Here is a 24,173-nt window from a genome sequence, read left to right as displayed (position 1 = left end):
GAGTTTATTTGACCTTCCTTTTATTTGCCCTACTATATTTAATCCTGTTTAAAGGAATGGGCAACAGAAGAGTGATACTTAATGAAATATACCTGAAAACTCAACAAACAGTTTCTGAGCAACATCTAAAGGTGTGTATATGGGGGAGGTGGGGTGTTAAAAAAAGTTACATATTGCTGGAGAATAGAGGCAGAGAGAACTGAAAGTGGACACAGGTCAAATTATTAAGGGCCGAACTAGTAAGGGGCTACAATAAAAGACCTAATCGTCCCGTTGGTGCTGAGAGCATTAAAGGGTTTCTAGCAGGAACTTTGTGAAGAATGGATTGGAGGGGGAAATAATTGGGACAAGATACGAAGGAAGAGGAGTATCAGTCAAGAACCTTTATTGCAAGTGGCAGAAAAGTATCCCAAAGTAGCTTAAGCCAAAAAGAATTAATTTAAAAGCTTACAAAATTATGTAAGGAAATATATAGGATTGCCTATAGAAAAAATAAAGCATATATTACGAAGGGATGGTAGATAACTTATTCTGGGGGTTCTTCCAAAGTGAACTTTCTGGAGTCTTACAACAAATCTTCCAACACTTTGTTTCAAATAGCAGTATGTTAGGATAACTGCAAGGTCCACACTCGTTCATTTATTCAGAAACTGTTTAATCAAGGTTTAATATTAGCCAAGCTCTGAGGTAGTTGATGGATATGTATGTTGGTGGGGAAAAAAAAAGACTAAAACAAACAAAAAGCCTGACATCCACTGTTTTCTCAGACCTTACAATAGAGAGAAGAGAAAAAAATTTTAAAGGTCTGTGAAAACTTATGTAATGTCTCTACACCTCCATTTCATCACTCAGTAAACTATCTTTAAAAGTCACTAAGTCTCCAAAACTAAGCTGAGAACATTATTTGGTGTGGGCATCTTTACCTGTTTCTCTCTCCTATAAAAGCTAAAGCTAAATATTTTAATTGTGGTATAACGAAAGCCACATCTTACTGATGACATATGCTTTGGTATAACATATATTTTCTTGTCCTAACACCTCAGTAAAATATAACAAATGAGAGCTTAAATTTAGAAAGAAAACTTAGAGGTGCCTGGGTGGCTCAGTTGTTTAGCATCTGCCTTCAGCTAAGGTCATGATCCCAGGGTCCTGGGACCAAGTCCCATATCGGGCTCCCTGCTCAGCGGGAAGCCTCCTTCTCCCTCTCCCACTCCCCTGCTTGTATTCCTTCTCTTATTGAGTCTCTTTCTGTCAAATAAATAAAATCTTTAAAAAAAGAAAGAAAGAAAGAAAGAAAACTTAGGGGTGCCTGGGTGACTCGGTTAAGCATCTGCCTTCGGCTCAGGTCATGATCCCAGAATCCTAGGATCCAGCCCCATGTTGGGCTCCCTGCTCAGCAGGGAGCCTGCTTCTCCCTCTCCCCTTACTTGTGCTATCTCTGCCAAATAAATTTTAAAAATTCTTTTAAAAAGAAAGAAAAGAAAACGTAAACTGAAAACTTAAATTTTTAAAAAGAGAAAAAAAACCCGTAACATTAACTCTGGTAACTCTGGCGATCCATTAGTCAAAATGACTCCCCCTAGACTACCAGTAAAGCCCTGTGCAACAAGTAGAATTCTAAACTGCTCAGAAAGTTATCGTATGTAAAAATGATCAGTTGACAATATAGATTTTAGAGGAAAGGAAACAGAGAAAATTCACAATCTTAATAGGCATTGATCATTTAGGATAAGGGCTAAAAGCCATGACAGCACTGCATTAAAAAACTACCATAATTACATCTTGAGTAAATATGAAGGTAAATAATGTCCAGTGTACTACTTTTAGAAAGAGGTGACATGATAAAATGTTTTAGAAGTATTTCACTATAAAAGAATAAATACTACTACTTCTATGCCTTAAAATCAATTTATTCCAAGAGAATCACATTGAGAGTTCTCATTTAAAAAAATCTGCTTAGGTTCAGTGCAGAGAAAAGACTGGAGGAGGCCAGCAGGGACATGGGAAGATTACCACTGCAGTCGTGCAAGTAAAGGAGAATAGTGCTTGGACTAAGGTGGCAGAGAGTATAAACAGGGAAGTGGGTAACCCTGAAAGCTATCAGGTAGCAGAAGAAAGATCTGGTGTCTCATTGGTTAGAGGGGCAAGAGTGGGAGGATTAAAATGACCGTCATATATCTGGTTTGGATAATTGGTGGATCACGCTTCTGTTCAAATAAATTAGGGACAACCATGAGAAGGACCAGTTTCAGGAGGAAAATGAAAACAGTTCTTGTACATGTTGAGTTTGAGTTCTTACAAAATAAGCCTCATTAGCAGTTAATATAAGTGTGGGGCTAAGAAGAGACCTCTTTGATGTACATATAGATTTGGAGTCACTATATCATTTAATTAGGAAGTAAACTAGAAAAAAAATGTAATGTCATGGATGTCAGGTGACTGAAGAAGGTAGGCATGTCAAAAATGTTGAATACTGCTAAAAAGTCAAATGAGATCATGATAAAAATTTTTTGGATTTAGTACAGAAAATTTGAAGGTCACTGGCTGTTTTAGTTGAGGTGGGAGTACAAGACACAATACAGTGAATTAAGAGTGAACAGGAGGTTGGGAAATATAACATTGGATGTAACTGAGTAATCTGGTTATAAGGGCCAGGACAGAGGACAGTATCTGGAGGGGATGTCAGAAGGCTGGGAGAGATGGAAGCAGGTTCTTAAAAACTGATGAGAAGGAAACAACAGAACATGTTAAAGATTCTGGAAAGAAGTGTTGGTTCATAATTTAAGATAAGAAAAAAGAGAATGAGATCCAGAGTATAAACTGAGGGACTCATCATATAGAAGAGAGCAACATATCGTCAAATGTACTTCAGGGAAGGAGAACAGGCAAGTGAAGTGTAGTGCATGCTCCCAGCTGGACAGTCCTAGTTTCTTTCTGAAGTAGGAGTGGACTGGGGCAGAGTTGGAGGACACAGTGATTTGATTATAGAAACTGGGAATTGACTGATGGTGTTGAAGGTTCAACAAAAGTTGGTAGTCATAAAATTTACAGTGGTATCATTCTTCCCTGCTGTGTACACTGAAACAGAAAATTTCAGGGAATACATAAGATGGCATGATATATTCATCATGTGGTAAGACACTTTTTTAATTTCGCTGAACATTTCAACAACCATCTGCCTAAAACAAATTATTATAGGACTCTTGTATTATAACAGACTTGACTAAGACTAATCATTTTCCCCCCTACTTGAAAAGGTACACACATTCTAATCATCAAGCTATGCTTTGGACACTATCACATCTAAGGCTTTATATTCAGTCAACCCTCTTTCATGCTACCACAACTATGAAATAATTTGATTTGAGAAGTGACTTTTTGTAAATACATAAAAATAAAGCTACAATTGTGTATACAAATGTGCAATCCTCATTAATCTGATTAAGTGAACCTCATTTGGTTGGTCTTATACTGATTCTGTAAAGAAAGGTCTTGCTAAGCACATTAGGACATTTTTGTTTGCTTGTCCAATAGGCTAAACTTAAAGACTTTTGCAAATAAATTATTATATTTGAATGAAAGTAAAAATCTCAATTATTCATTGAAAATTGACTTTATAGAATCTGCTTAGAAACATGATTAACAGCTGGAGTTACTAGATATACCTAAAATGCTAATATTACCTTTAAATTTTTCTTTAATTTTTATTGATTTAGCATAATTTTCCTGGGTTATCAAGCATTTTCTGTAGGCTTTTACCCAAAGTGATCTTGAAAGATCACTAATAAATGCCTTTACAAGACAACATAAATACAAATAACACTTGATTTACATATAAGAGAAAATTCCAGTTTCCATAAATAAAAAAACAAAAGCACTCTGATTTTTGTAATAGTGGAATTTAATCCTAGTCAACAGATATAATAGTGATTCCCCAGAAAATTAAAAGATTGAAGAAATGGGTGTCAGTACTTCTAAACAAAAAAAAAGAGCATCTCTTATAAAAATGCACTAAATTCTTACATTCATTACTAAATATGAAATTAGAAGAGATTTTTGTAAGGGCCCAACACATAAGGCTACGTATAGCAAACTCAAAGGACAGAAGGGCTGCAACTAGTCAAATCCCCCTAAATGTCTTCACCTATTCACTTTATCCTTAGACAACTCTCCTATATTCATCCAACGTGAATATAAGGAATAAATGAATAATTTATGAATAAACACAATTACTTACGTTTACATGGACTTTTCAATTTCAAAGCTCAAAAGGAAATCAGTGTTATCTTTTCTAATATAAAATTTTCCTAACAAAAGACATTTAAGTGATGCCTACAAAAATATTCTCCAGGGCCTTTTTCTCAATATAATTACCAACAGGTTAAAATTTACAGTCCTCAATATAGATTGGACCTACTTCCTGTCAGACTATCAGGTCTTTTCCTACCCAGTAACAGTATGAAACATATTTCTTATATTCCAATCCTGAACTACAACTGCTTAGGAATTTGAAATAATATTAAGTAAAAAAGATGCTCCTCCACGTAAAGCCATGAATCTCAAATCTTATTTAGGCTATTTTAGGGTACTCAAAGCATTAAACATAAAAACAATGTCTACCGTCCATTAACACTGCAGAAGTATCTAACACTTGTATGATTCTACTGCATAAAATTTACAAACAGCAAATGACAAGCTAAAGTCCTGTTATGGTGGCTTACACAATGTTAAAGAGCTTTTTTATCATTATAAAGCAACAATAAATTCTCATGAAAGCACACATTACTACATTTCAGGAAGAATATGATCTACAATGTAATACAACAGCTTAGCCTCACCTATGTGGTAAAGGCCTGTAATGACTAAGCCAGGTAGGCCCTGGCTTATCAGACTTTAATTAATTTTATACCAGACCCACTTTTTTTCCTTTGTTATAATATAGACTAAACTGCTTTTCAGTTTATCAATACATTAAATTTTTAAAAATTACTGTGCAAGACAAATTAGAATGATTCAGCAACTAAATCTTAAATCCAAGGGCAAGAAATGCAGCTGATTTTTTTTTCTTCTAAAGCAACCAAAATCTCACTCAAGAAATCTACCTCTATTGCCAGAAAAAAAGAGGAATTAGTTCCTGTCAAGTAATTCAATAAAGTAGATGCTATGAAATTGGCCATCTGGAAAATAATTTAACAGACTACTCAGTGCCTAAATGTGGTAATCCTACTTTTATTTTTCAGTAGATGAAAAGCATTCTTTTCCACTTAATTTTAACAGGTTCATAATTTAAGTAACACATTTTAAGAAGATACTATCCCTTACAAAGGTCCTTACCTTTTTAAATTTCTTTACTTATTACCTGCAAACAATAGGTAACAGAGCTTGCCTTTGCTCTTCCTTTTTACTAACATTTACTAACAGCTTGAATAAAAAGCTGTGAGTTTTATGAAATTAATAGCTGTAAGAAGAACACTATTTACTATTTACTATTTTATAGCCATCTCTTCCAATCTTACTACAAAGCTCTTTTAACTCTCTTTGTTTAAAATTTCAGGGTTTGCTTTTTGGGGGGTGGGGAGTAAAGAAAATGCATTGTAAAAGGGACACCAATTAAAAGTATTAGCAAAAATAAACTAATCTTTTTTCAATTTTTGTCAATATCAGATCCTAACTAATGCTAATTCTTAAAAAAAAAAAAAAAAAAAGCAAAACCAGACTGTAACAGTTCACACCCTGAAAATGTGGCCTATTTTATCCTGAAAACATATAATCTATAAATAAATACAGATAAAATACAAAAATCACATTTAATATTTAGACTTTAAATCCTGAATTCTGCCCAACTGTCTCATTATCATTTTCATTTCAAAATCTATCTTACGTTTCAGAAAAAGAGCCTTCATCCTCTGATATTCTAAAAATAGACTCCTACTGTCTCTTTTACAAGAAACAATTACGCTTGGTTATGAGCCCTACCATTATTAGCCACATCATCAACACCTAAATTCTTATCTAACCCCGTTTTTGGCAATCAAAATGGTAACTAAATATATTTTAGAAAAAAAATCTTACCTATATGCTGCATTTTCTTTCAAATGCAAAATGGTTAGATTCCCCTTCTACTTAATCAGTACAGTGTCTGAACATTTTTCAGTCTGACTTGCAAATATTTGCTTTCCCTCTTAGGGCATAGCATCCGCAGGGTTATACAGCACTACTTACATTCTCTTCCACATAAAAATCAGACATTACATGAAAGGAAAAGAAAGACAGCCCATTTCAAAGCATCTGGCAAACCTCCATTGGCAACCTGCCAAGCCTCTGCTAAACCTTCCTGTCTTTCCGAGCATGCTCACTTAAAACCAACAGCACGTTACTATGGCAACTCTGTAGGCAGCCTGTAAGTATGAACCGCCATTCTGATTTCAGAGTGCAAAAAACCAAATACTGCAGGGGAAGTAAAAGGAAAGAAATACCACATGCCCTTCATCACATACAAGTATACTCATTTTATTTCATAAATTCATAATTGTATATGTAAAACAGAAACAAGCATTCCACGTTTTCTAAGCAAATTATTTTTCATGCTCAAATAGGTCTTCTTTTTGGTAAACTCATTCTCTTTGTCTGTCCCTAGGTCTCTTTACCTCATAACAACCAAAAATATACTACCAGTTTATCCCACTTGACAAAACATTGCTGTATAAATAGACAACAATATTCATATATGCTATGATGTTGGCAGTCCATGAATAATTTCTTACATTTATAGATATATATCCTAAATGACATAATATTACCAAATAATCTATTAGCACTTATAAAAACAATCTCTTTTGTAAGATTTATCAAACTGTCAATGAAATATTCTTTCAGTTTGGGTAGGTTTTTAATCCCCACTGTTCCTGAGATACTATAAAATATCTGAAAGAGGTAAGGTTTCTAAATTCAGACAGATCAGATCTGGGTTCAAATCCTTATTTTCCACATGTAAGCGGTGCAACCTTGGGAAAGTAACTTAACCTTTGTAACCTTCATTTTCCCCACCTTTAAAGTAGGATAGTACTAGTTATTCCACATGGTAACAATTATCAAATGAGTTAACACATTTAATATACCTAAAAGTTATATTTCTTTTTTCCATGGGTGTTTGAAAAGTTTGTACTGATTATTTAACCTGAAAAGTTCTTTGTATGCTAAAAAAATTGGTTCTGATTTACCCACTAAGTTAGAATCCAAAAAAATCACCAAATCAATGTGAGCTAGAAAAAGGCAGAAACAAATAATATAGAGCATCTAAATGAGGAAAATATAAAGGCAGTAATAGTTACTTTAAAGTATTAAAATGACTTTATGTCACAAACATAAAATTTCACCTACCACCTCATCTTCTTCCTTTTTGGCCTCCTTTTCCTTCTCTTCATCATTTTCTTCAGCTGGACCATCTTCATCATCACTACTGGATGATTCAAGGATTTCACTTATATCCATTTTCCAATTATCAGGAACAATTCTAGTTTTTAAGAAGATGCTTGCTTTCTGTAGCCCTAAGAATAAACAGTTATTAGCAACATAGCACACATAGAATAATAGAATTAGCAACACAGAATAACAGAATAACATTCAGAGTCAGAAGATTTGGATCAAATTCAGCTGTCCCTTGTAAAATGATACAGTAGACTTCAATATATCTGAGTCATTATGTTATATTAATGTTTATTATTACTCTAGAAGATACTGTTAAAAAAATTAATGGTAAAACATGAAAAATTTAACTTACTTAAAAATTACAAATAAAATATTTTATCTAGCCATTAAAAAAATAGCCATCAAATAAGAGTAGATATGACCTCTAAACAACAAAAATGGCACCAGAGAATATTCAGTCTTGGTTTAGTCACTATTTGCCATTTAAAGCCACATCATGAAATAATGGAATGAGTCATTCCTATTTTACCTGGTTTAGCAGAGAGCTCAGATTCAGGTAGACTGAGAATATCTACTTCCTTGATATCTTTTCTTGCTATAGAATAACTAATTACAGAGAAGAATAAAGGGAAGGGAAACCATTATTAAATAAAAATGATCACTTAAATAATATTAACACATAGAAAAATATAAACCTCAAAATCAAAATTATTTTGCCTATGTTTTATAAAGACCATGTATGTCCTAATCCTTAATAAAGGGCAGGAGGGCAAAAAACTACTATCTTAATTCTTAAGATTCATATAATCAAAATACACTAATCTGAAGCCCCACATTTATAATACTTTAATCTATGCAACCTTCCTACACACGGTATGGGGTACCTTATACCAGCATGGTATTTTCCTTATAGAAGCCACAATGTCTATTTTGACTTTTGTTATTTCTTAAATTTACTATTCAGTTTAGTTAAAAAAAAATTAATAGAAGGTAATATCAAAATATTTTTATCACTGTAAGATATGTTAAATTTTCTAGAGAATTACATCTCTCTCTTTCTAGACACACACACACTGCTTAATTTAGAAATTAAAGTTTCTAAAAATGTGACTTAATCAGGAAAAAAGTCAAAATAATTATATTAGTAATATTCTAAGAAAATTCTATGAAAAGTAAATTTCATAGTTCATCATATGAAATAGTATACATAATAAAAATACCAAATTTTTACAATTGAAGAGAAAACCAATACCATGCTTAATGAAACTTTTAAAATATTATTCTCACATATTGTTCAGTTTTTATATAAAATTTTTCAGAAAAAGTAACTTACATTACAAAAAGTAAACCATATTATGTAATGACTTCTGAGTTCATGAAATGATCAGACTTTTAAAAATAAAGCTTGGACTGTGGAAGAGTTTATCACTGTGCTTTCATTTTCTTTCTCCCAATGTAACACTATTAAGTGACTCACAATTTAGAATCGAGAAACGATCGAACTAAACACTGGTCTTTTTTCACTGTGATGTCATCATTACAGCTGGGAGATATTACCTGAAATAAAAAAGAATAACAGATTGGTTCCTAATTTCCCTTGCTAAAAAAACATATAAGTTTTTGAAAAGAATAATTCCGGATCCCCTTCATTTCTCAAATGGATTACCTTTTGTAAGAAATAGTTTCATTGTCAGTAATTTCCATTATAAATGAGCTATTTAAAAAAGAAGGCTGCCTTCTTTTTTATTTTATTTGCTTTTATTATTTTATAAAGACCATGAGCTACTTAAAATGAGCTACTTAAAAAAGAAGGCTACCTTCTTTTTATTTATTTTTATTATTTAGTACACTGGTTTTCTAGATATTAAATTTATTCAGTCATAACATTATACAGTGAATAGTTAATACAATATAAATTACAATGTGACCACCACTTCAAAAAATTAGGATTTATTCTAAGCTATGTATTTATTGTCCAAAAAGTAAAATATATGATCCTTGATGAAAATGTGGAATATGATTTTTTTTAAGATTTTATTTATTTAGAGAGAGACAGAAAGAAAGAGAGTATGTGTGAGGTGGAGGAGGGCCATGGGGGTAAGACAGTGAAAGAAAGAATCTCAGGCAAACTCCACGCTGAGCACAAAGCCCAACTCGGGGCTCAATCTTAGGACCCTGAGATCATGACCTGAGCCAAAATCAAGACTTTGAGCCACCCAGTATTTTCCCCTAATTTCTTAATTTTTAAAAATAACAAATGTCTGGGGCACCTGGGTGGCTCAGTGGGTTAAAGCCTCTGCCCTCAGCTCAGGTCATGATCCCAGGGTCCTGGGATCGAGCCCCACATCGGACTCTCTGCTCAACAGGGAGCCTGCCCTCTCTCTCTCTCTGCCTGCCTCTCTGCCTACTTGTGATCTCTATCAAATAAATAAATAAAATCTTAAAAAAAAAAAATAACAAATGTCTTAACATTAGTAAATAGCTAATCACTATATACTTTTTAAAGCACTTAATTTTTTTAAAAAATTAGTCTACTAATAAACTGCTGAAATTTATCTGCTCATTATAATCCCTAACACCAGCTCCTCTGCTACAACCTAGCACTATCCACAAACTTTATGCAATGATGGAAATGTTCTGTTGGTGCACTGCTAAGCACCTGAATGTGGCTAGTGCAACTTAGAGACTGAATTTTTAATTTTGTTTAATTTTAATTAAGTTACAATTATATTTAGGGGCACCTGGGTGGCTCAGTCAGTTAAGTGACTGCCTTTGGCTCAGGTCATGATCCCAGGCTCCTGGGATCAAACCCTGCGTTGGGCTCCTTGGTCAGCAAAGAGCCTGCCTCTCCCTCTGCCTGCTGCTCTGCATACTTGTGCTCTCTATCTCCCTGTCAAATAAATAAATAAAATCTTCAAAAAAAATAAAAGTTACCTTTAAATTTAAACAGTCATTAGGACTCATGGCTATCATATATATCCAGATAATTAAAAATTCTTCACAGTCCTATCGGCTGTTTTAACATCAGATGGCAGTAAATGTTTGTCTGCTAGATGCTGGTCATTATTAGACTAATAACAGAGTTGTGTCTGTCCTCAAGGAGCTAACAGCATAATGGAGAGGTAAACACAAAAAGAACACCATGGAGGGTAAGTACGGAAATATGAAAACACCTAGGAAGACTCAACCCAACTCAGGAAAGGAAAAGGTATGGCAGCAAAGGCTTAAGGTCAGGTCTTAAAGGATGAGTAGGCACAGAGAGAGCTTAATTACCTCACCTGTGAACCACTAAATTAGCGTCCAAATTGATTCCTGCCATTTCTAGTCTTTCCAACAATCTGGTCAACATACTTCTGTCTCATTAACATTCCAAAATATGCAGCTCAAATGATGTTACTCTTGCAGAATACTATGCAGAATTATGGCCCTCTTCTGCCTAGATCCAAATTATCTTCCCAGTCTTATTTCCTATGATTCCCTTATTTGTGTCCAATATTTAGCTAAATGGGTTCCGAGAGCAAACAGTTCCATGAACAAACTCCTTGCTTCTCTGCTTTTACTTATCTTGTTTCCTCTAAGAAAGTCCTCTAGAAGAGCTTTGTTTAACTTTAAATCCATCAAGGCTCAGTTCAAAAGCAACAGCTTCATGAAGGTGTGCTGGGTTTCCTTTATATAAATGTAATCTCTCAAGATAAGATGTCCTAATGTTGAACATATACTATTGCATATATAGTTACTTGAATTATTCTCTGCATTAAATTATGAAATGATCAAAAATGAGATTGGTGTATTACTTTTATTTTCTACATCACTTGGCAAGCAGTAAGTCTGCTGAGTAAATAAAGGAATTAAAAAAACATGGGGGCACCTGGGTGGCTCAGTGGGTTAAGCCTCTACTTTCGGCTCAGGTCATGATCCCAGGGTCCTGGGATCAAGCCCCATATCTGGCTCTCTGCTCAGCAGGGAGACTGCTTCTCCCTCTCTCTCTCTGCCTGCCTCTCTGCCTAGTTGTGATCTCTGTCTGTCAGATAAGTAAATATTTAAAAAAAAAAAAAAAAAAAAAACAACAAACCTCGTAGCAAATTACAACCTAAATATTCTGAATCCAAACCCATTTACTTATCTGCCTGTGTGACTGAAAGGCTCAAAGGATTTCCAGACTTTTCTTATGTACAGTAAATCTCTTATATATAGCAACTGAACAATGTACTTACATGCACATAAAAACCTCTAAAAAATGGCCTAGGTACTTAAAAGGATCTAATTTGGGACATGCTTTGTGCCAACACTGTTTTTGGAAATATACGTGATATCAAAATTCAAAAAATAAAATTCAGAGAAGGGGCACAGTTATGTTAGAGTGGTTAGGGGAGACTGCAGAAAAGGTTGGACTCAAGCTGAATCTTAAGAGAGGAGTAGGAAAAGGAGAAAATGAGAACAAGTATTACCAAGTATTATTGATTCCGCTCATGAAATAATTCTCTTGCCCATCTTTTCTTCTCATATCTTCCTTGAGGAAGCAAAGACTAGATTTCCCTACCAACCCATCAGACTTGCCATTTCCAAAACCTAGGTGTACCATTCCTTTCCCCAATACCCCCTGTTCTACTCTACTGTCTGCACCAAGTTTTAAAAAATATGATAGAAGAGGATGCCTCTGTGGCTCAGTCGGTTAAGTGTCTGCCTTCAGCTCAGGTCGTGATCCTACAGTCCTGGGATCAAGTCCCACATCAGGCTCCTTCTTCAGCGGGAAGCCTGCTTCTCCCTCTATCTGCCACTCCCCCTGCTTGTGTGCGCTCTCTCTCTCTTTCTCTGGCAAACAAATATTAAAAAAAAAAAAAAATTATGACAGAAGGGTGCCTGGATGGCTCAGTCTGTTAAGTGTCCAACTCCTAAGCTCAGCTCAGGTCTTGATCTTAGGAATCATAAGTTCAAGTCCTGTGTTAGGCTTCATGGAAAAAAAGAAAAAGGACTATACAATCTTTAATAGCTATGTAATCTCTAAATATATATAATTAGATTCTTGAGAACAGTGTGTTACAAAATTCATACTTCTCTCTCTTCTAAGAAATTTAGAGCTGAACTCACTGCATATCCTCAGTAAATACTAATTGATTTGATTTAACGCAAGAGTAAAGGTTTAGAAGAGTTAAGTCTGACATGGAGCAGTTAAGATAGGACCCGAGGACAGAGCTTACACTGAAAATGAGAAACAAACTAAGAGCTGGGATGGCCTCAGATATCCATCTAAAGAATGCAGAATTGGGGGCACCTGAGTGGCTCAGTGGGTTAAGCCTCTGCCTTTGGCTCAGGTCATGATCTCAGGGTCCTGGGATCGAGCCCCACATCGGGCTCTCTGCTCAGCAGGGAGCCTGCTTCCCTCTCTCTCACTCTGCCCAGTCTCCTTGTGATCTCTTTCTTTCTCTGTCAAATAAATAAAATCTTAAAAAATAAAGAAATAAAGAAAGAATGCAGAATTGATCCATAAGGCAGTCACTGAATGTTTTGTGGTGGTTTTTTTGGAGAATGGGACTATCATGATTAAATTAGTATATGAAAACTATTTCTCTATAAAAATTGATTCTAGAAAAATATGAATTTAGCAAAAAGGTCAGGAATCAAGTTAAGGGAACTTACGGGTAATTACCATAAAGTGAGTAAAAAATGATAATGGGAATAAGAAGAGACCACTGGACATATTTTGAAGGGAGAGCTGAAAAATCCCAGTAAACAACTTTATAGAAAATTAAAGAAAGAAATAACAAGAGAAGACAGTGAAGTATGTGGGACCTAAGTAGGACTGCTCAACTCAGCAATGAAGTCTAAATTAAATTTATGTAATACTTTCAAAATATTTTCAATATTTTTTAAAAATCCATGTTAAACATTTGCTTGTTTATTTATTTAAATTTTAACTAGGCTCCACACCAATGTGGGGCTTGAACTCACAACCCTGAGATCAAGATGTACACATTTTTACCGAATGAGCCGGCCAGGCACCCCCTTTAACAAATATTTTAAATGGTTAATTAATTCTGCAAAGAAATATGACTTACCAAGGCAGGATACCAATCAGTCTTCTCAGATGTAGATGCCACACTTACAACTTTTCCTAATAATTCATCATTGAGACGTCGCTTATCTTCATCTTCTTCCTCACTACTTTCTTCTTCTTTTTCATCTTCATTACTAAAAGTCAGAATAACTTTATCAGGATCTTCACATAAGCCACTGCTGAGACAGAGTGGTGTGAGTTTAACATGTACAACTCAATTTCTAATGTAGATTACTCCAGAGTAGTAGTTTCTTCATTCTTATTGAAATTGAAGAGATAAGATACCTCCCTGGTCCCAAACTAGTCCTGAGCTATCCATGGTAACTCTTGTGTCCACGTTACTAGATAAATCAGGATTTGAACTTTGTTCTTATGCCCACCACCAGCTGGGACAGAAAAGTCTAAATATGTCACCACAACCTACTTATTGTGCCAGTACATTTTTTTTTTTAAGATTTTATTTATTTATTTGACAGACAGAAATCACAAGTAGGCAGAGAAGCAGGCAGAGAGAGAGAAGGGGAAACAGGCTCCTGCTGAGCAGAGAGCCCTATGTGGGGATCAATCCCAGGATCCTGAGACCATGACCTGAGCCGAAGGCAGAGACTTAATCCACTGAGCCACCCAGGCGCCCCACATTTTTTTTTTTTTTAAAGACTGTCCTTCTACTGTTCATGTATGCCAGGTGCCAGATAATGTAACTCTAATTTCCTAACAGGTTATGAAAAGATCACATTAAGAAACATGTGAGGGTTTAAGTTCACTTACCTAGAAAATAAAATAAGCAGACAAACTCATAGTGAGCAATCTACAAAACTGGCCTATACTCTTCAAAAATGTCAAGGTAATGAAAAGACAACAACAACAAAAAAAAAGCCAAAGAACTTCTCCAGATAAAAGGAGATTTAAGAGCCATATAAACTAGGGATGTCTGGGTGACTCAACTGGTTAAGCATCTGCCTGTGACTCAAGTCATCATCTCAGGGTCCTGAGATGTTATGTTGGGCTCCCTGCTCGGCAAGGAGTCTGCTTCTTCCTCTGCCCCTCACCCCTACTCATGCTCACTCACTCTCTCACTTTGGCTCTGCTCTCTCTCTTTCAAATGAATAAAATCTTAAAAGAAAAGAAAAAAAAAAGAACCACATAAAATAAATGTAATGCACGGCCTTGGATTGGATCCTGGATTCAAGGGATGCTTCTAAAGGTTACTATTGGGCCAACTGGCAAATCTGAAATATGGATTACATACTATTATTAGATAATACTATCCTATTAATGTTAAATTTTCTGAATTTGATAACCATACATTGACTATGTAAGAGAATTTCCTTATTCTTAAAGTTTTTAAAGGTAGGTCTGATGCTTGCAATACCCTCTCAAGGTGGTTTGACCAATTAAAATTATCATTAAATAAAAAATAATCATATATACCTACAGAGTGAATGATAAGTCAAATTTTCCAAAAAATTTTAAGTTAATGAATCTAGATGATAAGTATATGAAAGTTTATTGTGTAATTTTTTTTAAAGATTTATTTTTAGACAGTGAAAGAGAGAAAGAATGTGCACAGTGGGGGTAGGGGAAGGAGGACAGGAAGAGAATTCCAAGCAGACTGCCTGCTGAGTGCAGAGTTCAACATGAGGATCAATCTCACAACCCTGAGATCTTGACCTGAGCTGAAACCAAGAGTCAGATGCTCAACTGACTGAGACACCTAGAAGCCCCGAAAGTTTATGTATAATTTTTAAGTCTGAAGTGTTTTTGTGATGAAAAGTTTGAAAAATATATATACTCACTTAACATAGAAAAAGGCATATCAATTAAGGAATGTGGCAAAGTAACTCAAGACAAAATAGCCTTTTTGAAAAAGGCATTGTGATAATTCTTGGACAGAGCAATGGGAATAATTAAGAATAAGATCTTCTTAAGGTAAAATGACTAATAAAAGGATATAAGATACGATGGAAAAGTTACCTGAACAATTTTAGCTATCCTAGAAAAATCATTTGTTTAATGTTGTAAAAACTGTAACATTACTGTATATGAAAACACTCACACAGGAAGGGAAGACCTCCTTCCTCTGTTTGTCTTCTTCGCAATTACTGGAGTTCCAAAATGCTCTGGATTTGTTAAGGGAAGCTGGTCAAGTGTCTAGGTAAGAAACAACAGACAAATTAAATCAAATTTTGCCTTGATGTCCGAAGTTACTCAACCCAAAAAGCCTACCAACGGCACCCTACCTCACTCTCAGCAAAATGTCTCTCTCCTTTTAGACAAAGTGAAGTGCGTCTCAGTGTTCTTTCATCACCATCATCAAACACTAAAATAAGCAAGAGATACCAGAGAATTTATGCACACTAAGTAAACATTTCATTGCAGAGAAAGCTATTGTTGCTATTTATCTCAGCTTAACATTTGTAAGAATCATTATTTGTTATTTTTCAAAACCTTTTAAAATGTGTATACTATATTTTTCATTCTGTAGCTGCCAAACAGATGCAGGTTAAATGTCTGCCCCCAACTGCTTAGGTGTCTCCATTCATTTGTTCAATGTCTATCACTACAGAACCACCTTCTTTAAACCATTAGCAACCTAGTCAAATCAAGAATTATTATTTTTAATCCTAGAAAATGAGCAAAAACCTGGTTTAAAAAAAAGCATTATGGGTTTGTTCCCAACAGTTATCAATGAATTATCTCTTACTTCCAGAAAATGTTTGCCTTCTGGTAGTGTTTCTTGGATTACTGGACTCTTCTATTTATTTCCATGAAAACTTACTATAGTAGAAGTACTGGCTGCCAAATTCTAAAGTCCTAAGATTCAACTTTTTTCTTTTGCTAGAAGAGGATGTAAGAAGTTTAGAAATAGGGCACCTGGGTGGCTCAGTCAATTAAGTGTCTACCTTTAGGTAGGGTCATGATACTAGGGTCCTGGGATAGAGCCCCATATCAGGCTCCCTGCTCAGTGGGGGGTTTGCTTCTCCCTCTCCCTCTGCTGTTTGCTCACTCACTCACTCTCTTTCAAGTAAATAAATAAAATCTTAAAAAAAAAAGTTTAGAGGGGCGCCTGGGTGGCTCAGTGGGTTAAGCCTCTGCCTTCGGCTCGGGTCATGATCTCAGGGTCCTGGAATCAAGCCCCACATTGGGCTCTCCGCTCAGCAGGGAGCCTGCTTCTTTCTCTCTCTCTGCCTGCCTCTCTGCCTACTCGTGATCTCTGTCAAATAAATAAATAAAATCCTAAAAAAAAAATAATTTCGGGGGATGGTGTAAGGAATTTAACATTTTATCACTTTAATTCTCCATATAAGTAGCTTTATTATTTTTATAGGTTTAATATTTCAGAAACGCACTCTTACTTTAACATCTAACATATACAAAATTTATTTTTAAAAAATGCTCTCAGAAGACACCTGATTACCCAGCATTATGAAGAAATAAAATATAAAAAAGATGAGATCCCTACCTCAGATACTTATAATACAAACATCAATTAATATGTGTATATCTTATGAAAATAACATATAATAGGAAGGCATATAGAGACAAAAATAATTACGTTAAGATTTAATTCCAATACAATTCTAGAGGTTTTTCCATTCTAACAGAGTAAGATAGTATTAATAAAGGGAAATTCTACATTACTTTAATAATATTTAATCATAAACTTATTTGTTTCATGCTAAGAACTTATGTAAGAGTACTGAACTTCTTCAATATTTATCTACCTCAGTCAGTTCTTCTCTTAGACTAAAGACATCTAGTTTAAATTCTCTTACATGCAGGAGACAATGCAGAGAAAATGAAAAGTTCCTGAAGCACATATTCAAAGAACCATAATGATTCCACAAAAGGAGCTGTGTTATACACTGTCAACGATGCAGAAATTAATGACCACCTGCAGACACAATGACAGGATAAAACACAACATCCTCTAACAATTACATTACTAATCTACACTTGATTAACAGTGCTCTAAACATTTGTAACAAAACTATGATTCATATGGTGTCAAGTCTAATAAATAAACCACTTTCCTTTAAAAATCCAAGATCATGAAATTATTGTACCAAATTTAAAATAATTCATGTATTAATATCCCTAAATATATTAAAGAATAAAACCTTAAAAGTTCCAATTTTCCTTAATGCCTACAATATGAAAGATGGTAACAAGAGACACACACATTCGCACTCAGATGCACACACCTTTAAGTGGAGGTATGAGTAAGGAAAATGAGACTATAAGACCAATGAATAATATTAAAATTATGCAATGTTTTTCATTATTTCATTGTTAATCAATGGCAGCTGCAAATCAAATGTTCTGATTAAAAACTTCCAAAATTTTTTGAACATTTTATTTATTTGAGAGAAAGAGAGAGCAGGAACAGAGGGAGAGGGAGAAGCAAGCTCACTGAGCAGGGAGCCCAACATGGGGCTTGATCCCAAGGTTCTGGGATCACAGCCTGAGCCAAAGGCAGATGCTTAACTGACTGAGCCACCCAGATGCCCTCTGATGAAAAAATCCAGTATCTTTAGCTCTTGCTTTTTTAAAAAAAAATCACTTCAAAATAGATCAGATTTTTGAAGGAAAAAATGCATTTCACTTCAACATACTTTAATGGGTAGAAATAATGTAAGAACAAAAAGAACTTCCCTAAAGGGAATTGTAGTACCAATAACAATTTCACAGTTTTACACAGGAATACTTATAACTTTGATAGAACAAAGAGAAACAGTTTAAATTTATTTTTAACTCCTTAAACATACAAAGGCATGTATTTAAGTACTATATACAAGTCTGAAAAGCTCTATAACCATTCAAGATTTCCTGAAAGATGGAAAAGTCAACATCATAGTGAAACTATTAGTCATGACATCCCTGATTATCAAAATCATGAGGAAGTTCCATCTATAAAAAACTTCCTCTAGAACTTTCGTGTTAGAAGTATCATCTAAAGAACACCAAATTTGCAGGCACTGAGGAATGACTCTGGCAAAAGCAAAATAATTAACTGGTGTAGATAGTAAATACAGCTCTTTTTAGTTCAAGATGTATACTACAGTATGCTAAGAGAAAAAATTCAGAATACAAAGATTTAGTAATTCTATGAAAATGTTTTATACTAGTCAAAACTGGCATCTGAATGGACTACTGAGTGCTAAAGAGTATAAACACAGTATCTCTGGGGGCGCCTGGGTGGCTCAATCAGTTAGGTGTCTGCCTTCAGCTCAGGTCATGATCTCGGAGACCTAGGACTGTCCAAGGTTGCGCTCCCTGCTCAGTGGGAAGTCTGCATCTCCCTCTCCCTCAGCCCCTTCCAAACACTCATGTGCTCTCTCTCAAATAAATATATAATTTTAAAAAAAGTGATACCTCTATTACTATGTTACTATAAATACTGAAACATAATTTTAGAAAAAAGACAAAGCTAAGTCTCTCTCAATAATGTCGCTCATACTAGACAAAACAATGCCTATGCAAACAAATACACAAACCCTAACTCTAAACTGTTAAAAGAAACAAAAGCAACAGGGATCTATTTACTAAATACAAAAGCTCTACCTGTGATCACAGCACTGTTAGATGCTGGAGGATAGTAAGATAACAACAGTAAATTAACTTTTTCTTTCCAAAGATATAATTAGTTATCACTTAATAAGTTTCTATCATGTACTAATCCTCACAACAGCCTCTGCAAGGTAGGAATCACTACCTTCCTTTTATAAAGAAACTGAGAATCTGAAAGCTACAGTTTTGTTAAGGCAGATCAAAATAGGCATGAAGCAGAGGCATAAAATGAACACAGGAAAATAAGTCAAGAATTCTGACTTCACAAAAATATTAATATATCTGTGTATAGTAGTTACAATTAGTAAAATATTTTTATATCTACATTTACATATTAAGAAAATTATTTCACATAATGGAATAAAAACTTTAAAATTACATACCTTAGGTATAACCAATAGTTCTGTTACATAAAATCATCTGTGATACAGAAGTCCCTCTGCAGCCAAGGTCAAAAACTTCAGAAATCAAGAAACTTAAGAAATTAGCACTCAAATGTATAATGAAATTGACAAAGTATCACGGGAATGCTAATTCTTATGGAAGGCCATTTAAACAATAGATTAAAGCGTATCACAGGAATGCATAGGCTTCTTTTGGCTTAGTACTTCTTTTCTTAGTGATTTTCTAGTCAGTGGAATAAACACCGGTTTTTGAAAACATTCATGATCGATGTTGGTAATAAAAAAAACTTGTCATAAGAGGTTCTAACTAAATTAAAAAGCCTTATAAGCCAGCAGCACAAGCTACAAAAATCAGTCCATTCACCAGTTTAATCTAAACCTCCTCTACTCCATTAACTAAAATTTCCATGAGATCTGATCCAACTGACATGCAAAACAGTAATCACAAGACATGAAAAAATCCTGAGTCTTAAAAAGCATTTGTCGCAAAAATATATAAATAATCAAATAGATTTTTATTTTTTCAATTTTAGAGAGAGAGACAGAGCGCATGCAATAGCATGAAGGGGGAAGTAGAGAGAGAATCTCAAGCAGACTTCATGCTGAGTGCAGAGACCAACACGGAACTCAATCTCAGGACCCCGAAGATTCTGACCCGAGCTGAAACCAAGAGTTAGATACTTAACCGAATGACCCACTGAGGTGCCCCATTATCAAATAGATTTTAGTGTAAAATTTGATACATTACATATGTGTCTATATGCATTTTATATGTAAATTACTAAAATAACAATTCTGTCCTTTACATTTTCCTATTTTTCAAGTACACTGTGTTATTTTTATATTCCAAAAAGGCGAAAGAAGAATAGTTTTAGAATGTCCTATTGACAACTGTATTTACTAGGAGTTAATGGCAACATTCAAGTGAAGATACAAATTCCAATCCTAATTTTGATACCTTTTGAATGACTAGACAGGTTACACATTTCCATACATTACACATATCTTTCAGGCAAAGATAAGAACTGCCAAATGGTAGGAAACACTGTTTTATGATAGGAAGAGGGACTATTTCTGAGGCTCAAAGAAACAAAAAAAAAATCCATAAACTGGAGCTATTTATTATTCAATATTAGAAGGCAAGGTGTTGTAAGATTTTTTTAAAAATTAGGTTATATTAGCCAATTAAAAATTGGCTATTCAACTATAACAGAAAAAAAAACCCAAGTATGTAAGATATTATCACACTCCTCAGATAATTTTTGATCACCAATGATCACAACTCTTATTTGATCCAAACCAGCAGCATGGTATCCTCTTTTCTTTTGTTTCTAATAGTCAAATTTTGAGATCACTTAAAATTAAAAAATGATATGGAAATCATTAATACTTTGTGTAACTTTCTGATTCTTAGTTAATACTTTACTAGAAAGTAGAAAACAAGAAAATTTTCAGAAAAAAGGAATTAAAGATAGTAGTCACTCAAATAAAGAAAAATATAGAACATTCATGATCTGTGAGAGAGGACACATTTTATTTTGCCATCTTTTAGGCTCATTATGCACTCATCATTCTTTATATGGGCTACATCCTTCAGGACCTAAATATTCTTTAGGGCAAAATGCTTTATTAAACATACTTAAGTGAACCATGCTTTTTAACATCTTTAATTTTTTAGGTCACTTGCTGTCATTATGCAGATGCAAAAACACTTAAATATTTTGAATTTTTCTCCTGAATAAGTCTCTGTTTTTCCAAGTACTGACTATTTTACTAAATGCGTACTACCTGCATTAAGTTCACCCAATGTAATTAGAAAAAGAAAGATTCTTGGGTTGCCATCCCAGGACCTAGTAAACTGAAGAGATTTGAAGTTCTCAAATCCTCATTTTTTAAAACAAGCACCAAGTGATTCTTATGTACACTAATGCTTGATACACGAATTACATGCAATTAAGATTCTACACTCTTTCAGAACAAGAATTATACAATTTCTTCTGTAATTACCCATCATAGAAAATCACCACAGAGAATGCTCACTAGCAACTAGCTTTTAGAAATGCTAAAATGCCATTCATAAGAGGATAAAGATCTGTTATTCTGGAGAGCAGAAGCCCAAAATGTGAAAACCTGAAAAGTATCGCTTCTGCAGAAGCATAAGCATTATATCAGTAAAACTTCACAAGTACTGTCAATGAAGCCTCGATATTAAGCACCAAATAGGATGCAATATTAGTATTTGAATATGCATCATATAATCTTGCATAATTTTGCATATATGAATGCCTGTAATTTTTACCACTGGTTTAATATAGTAAAATTGTATTTACTTGATCTCTAAGTGTTAGGATTAAACTTAGTTTTAGATCTCTAACAACTATCAATAGCCACAACTAAGATACCTAAAAATAAGTAGTTCAGAACACCAGCACTGTTTTGAACCAACATCAATTTCTAGGAGGTTCAAGAAGAACAAAAATGGTTAGAAAATAGTAGTTACATAGAACAAATTGTTACTGCTCATAAAAACTGCAGAGTTAAGTCCTAGGAAGAACAATTTTTAACCAAAGCATGTACTTCACAGCTCTGAGCATCACAGGAAGATGAATGATTTTTACCCAAAGCAAAAATTCAAGTAAACTAAAAGTAAACCTATAGGATCATTTATTTTCCTTCTTTAAGGAAACCACACCATAATTACATCACTTATACCAGGACATAAATGTAAAAACCAAACAATGGTATAGATGTTGAGTGTAAAACAAAGGACTGGATTATTATCCACGGGAGTGTGTAGTTTCAATGTACTGAGAAGAGATTTGGAAATGTTAATCATTGTTATTTTTATCAACATAATGACAGCAACTATATAACTACTACATTTAGGTTTTAGTTTACATGTAGTAAGACACTTGTTGCTACTCACAGCAATAAAGTTTTTTATACCCAGTATAAGCTTATGCATGGAATGTTAAGTATGCATTCTCATTAGTAGCACATGTATCTTTCCTGAAAGGTGTATGGAGACTTGACTGGATCAAAAAATCAAAAATTAAGCTATGATCAGCTAGACTTGAATCTACTCTGATTAGAATTGTTTTTAGGCTTTAAATTCTGTGGTAACATCTGTATTACCCTTATGTAAAACAGGCAGCAATACAATAAAAGATTGCAACTGTACAATCTTGACTGTAATTACAGGAAAAGTAAAAAAGTCTGATTAGTTATAATACTAACTTGTATCAACCTTCTAATAGAAGAAAATAACCATATAACTTAACTTTCTTAAAAAGAAATAATCTAGGTAGCCTAAAAAAGAAGTACATTCTTGGATGAAATAGTACCAAGTGACCAAAGAGGTAATTATTTTTGTTGCCAGCAGGTGTCATTAAAATTTTAACAACTATATCAAGTAAACTGACAGTAAAGAATACATATTTCTCTATCAACATAATTTAGTGTATTTACAAAATATAGGTATATGCAATCCCAAATTAAATTCTATGTATTAAATTAACTACTTACCCACAGTGTACCAACTAGCATCTGTCAACTTGCTGATAATAGCTTCCTGAAAGGATCCATCAGATGTCCTTGTTTCAACAATAGCTCCAACCTAAAACCCAGTATCAAAATTTTATTACCAAATTTAAATAAACCAAATCATTCCCACCAACTATATGACCTGGGTTAAAAAGAAAAATATACCTATGATAATTCTAGTTCACACTGACTTAGATCTTTATCATTTATAGTGCTCATGTATTTATCATGCAATTTGAACCTCAAAATGCTTTGACACACGTAAGGTTATTATCACCCTTATTTTACACATTGAATACTATGGCTCAGATGAGAAGACAAGAACCCAGTCTCTTAAGTCTTACTTCATAGCTTTTACACCACATCACATTGCCTTCAAGGAAACTGTGGAATGCAAGAACCAGAAAACCATACGATAACAAAAAGTAGCTTCAATTTTCTTTCACAGAAATACTGAATATTGGATTCAGCATTCGTCTTTAAGGGACCTTTTAGATAAAGGTTCACCTGGAGAGAGGGATGGACCAGTTGACCTTCTTTCAGCTTCCATATCAGATATATCAGATATATGAGATATTAACCGAAGTGGTACTCTGACATAACAAAGATTTATTACATCAACAAATGGCCAGAAATGGATGGAAAACACAATATAGGTATCCACTAAATTGAATTATGAAGTAAATATACTTTACTTGAAACATTAGAACAACAAAAGATTCCAATTTATGATACTAGTATATTACTTAGCAGGCTAAATATCTCTGACAACAATGCTAAGATAATCCAAGAGACCAAACCAAAAGGTGGCTGAAAACTCATGTCTATATATACTAAGTTACCTCTGGTAAGATGACTTATCTTTCTAAAATAAGGATACAGCCAGTGTAATATAATTTATACTAACTCTATTAACACTTTATTTGTATTTTTATTTTCTGATTAACATTCTTATAAATTTTAAAACTATTTATGAAAGTAAAATTCAGTAACTGACCATATGTATTTGTTACTTATCATTACAAACTTTAAACTGCAGAACATACGTACTCTTAAAGGACCCTTTACTTGGTCATCTTGCACCAACTGTGTAGTATTATCCTGTTTCAAGAGTACCTGGAAAACATTTTTTGCACAATAATTTGCATATTACTTTTAAAACAACATGTTTA

The 24,173-nt window shown here is 34.0% G+C and overlaps 1 protein-coding gene across 5 annotated transcripts in view; it reads right to left on the bottom strand.

The window, feature by feature from the left end:
* Positions 1–24,173, bottom strand: part of ARID4A (AT-rich interaction domain 4A) — a 63,422-nt gene that overhangs the window by 33,846 nt on the left and 5,403 nt on the right. For 3 of the 5 annotated variants that reach the window (XM_013056634.2, XM_013056640.2, XM_013056637.2), the window contains exons 4-11: positions 24,052–24,117; positions 22,984–23,074; positions 15,724–15,803; positions 15,540–15,634; positions 13,485–13,659; positions 8,906–8,985; positions 7,958–8,034; positions 7,381–7,547 (exon numbers count right to left, since the gene is read on the bottom strand). In XM_013056634.2, the coding sequence (XP_012912088.1) occupies positions 7,381–7,547; positions 7,958–8,034; positions 8,906–8,985; positions 13,485–13,659; positions 15,540–15,634; positions 15,724–15,803; positions 22,984–23,074; positions 24,052–24,117 (831 nt within the window). The remainder of the gene's footprint in view (positions 1–7,380; positions 7,548–7,957; positions 8,035–8,905; positions 8,986–13,484; positions 13,660–15,539; positions 15,635–15,723; positions 15,804–22,983; positions 23,075–24,051; positions 24,118–24,173) is intronic. The other 2 variants (XM_004738858.3, XM_004738861.3) reach the window with 1 other exon arrangement.

This window comes from Mustela putorius, unplaced genomic scaffold, assembly GCF_011764305.1.
Source record: "Mustela putorius furo isolate JIRA1106 unplaced genomic scaffold, ASM1176430v1.1 tig00000129_pilon_pilon_pilon, whole genome shotgun sequence".
NCBI lineage: Eukaryota > Metazoa > Chordata > Mammalia > Carnivora > Mustelidae > Mustela > Mustela putorius.
Note: the sequence above shows the minus strand (reverse complement) of the source record. Positions and strands in the feature narration are given on the sequence as shown.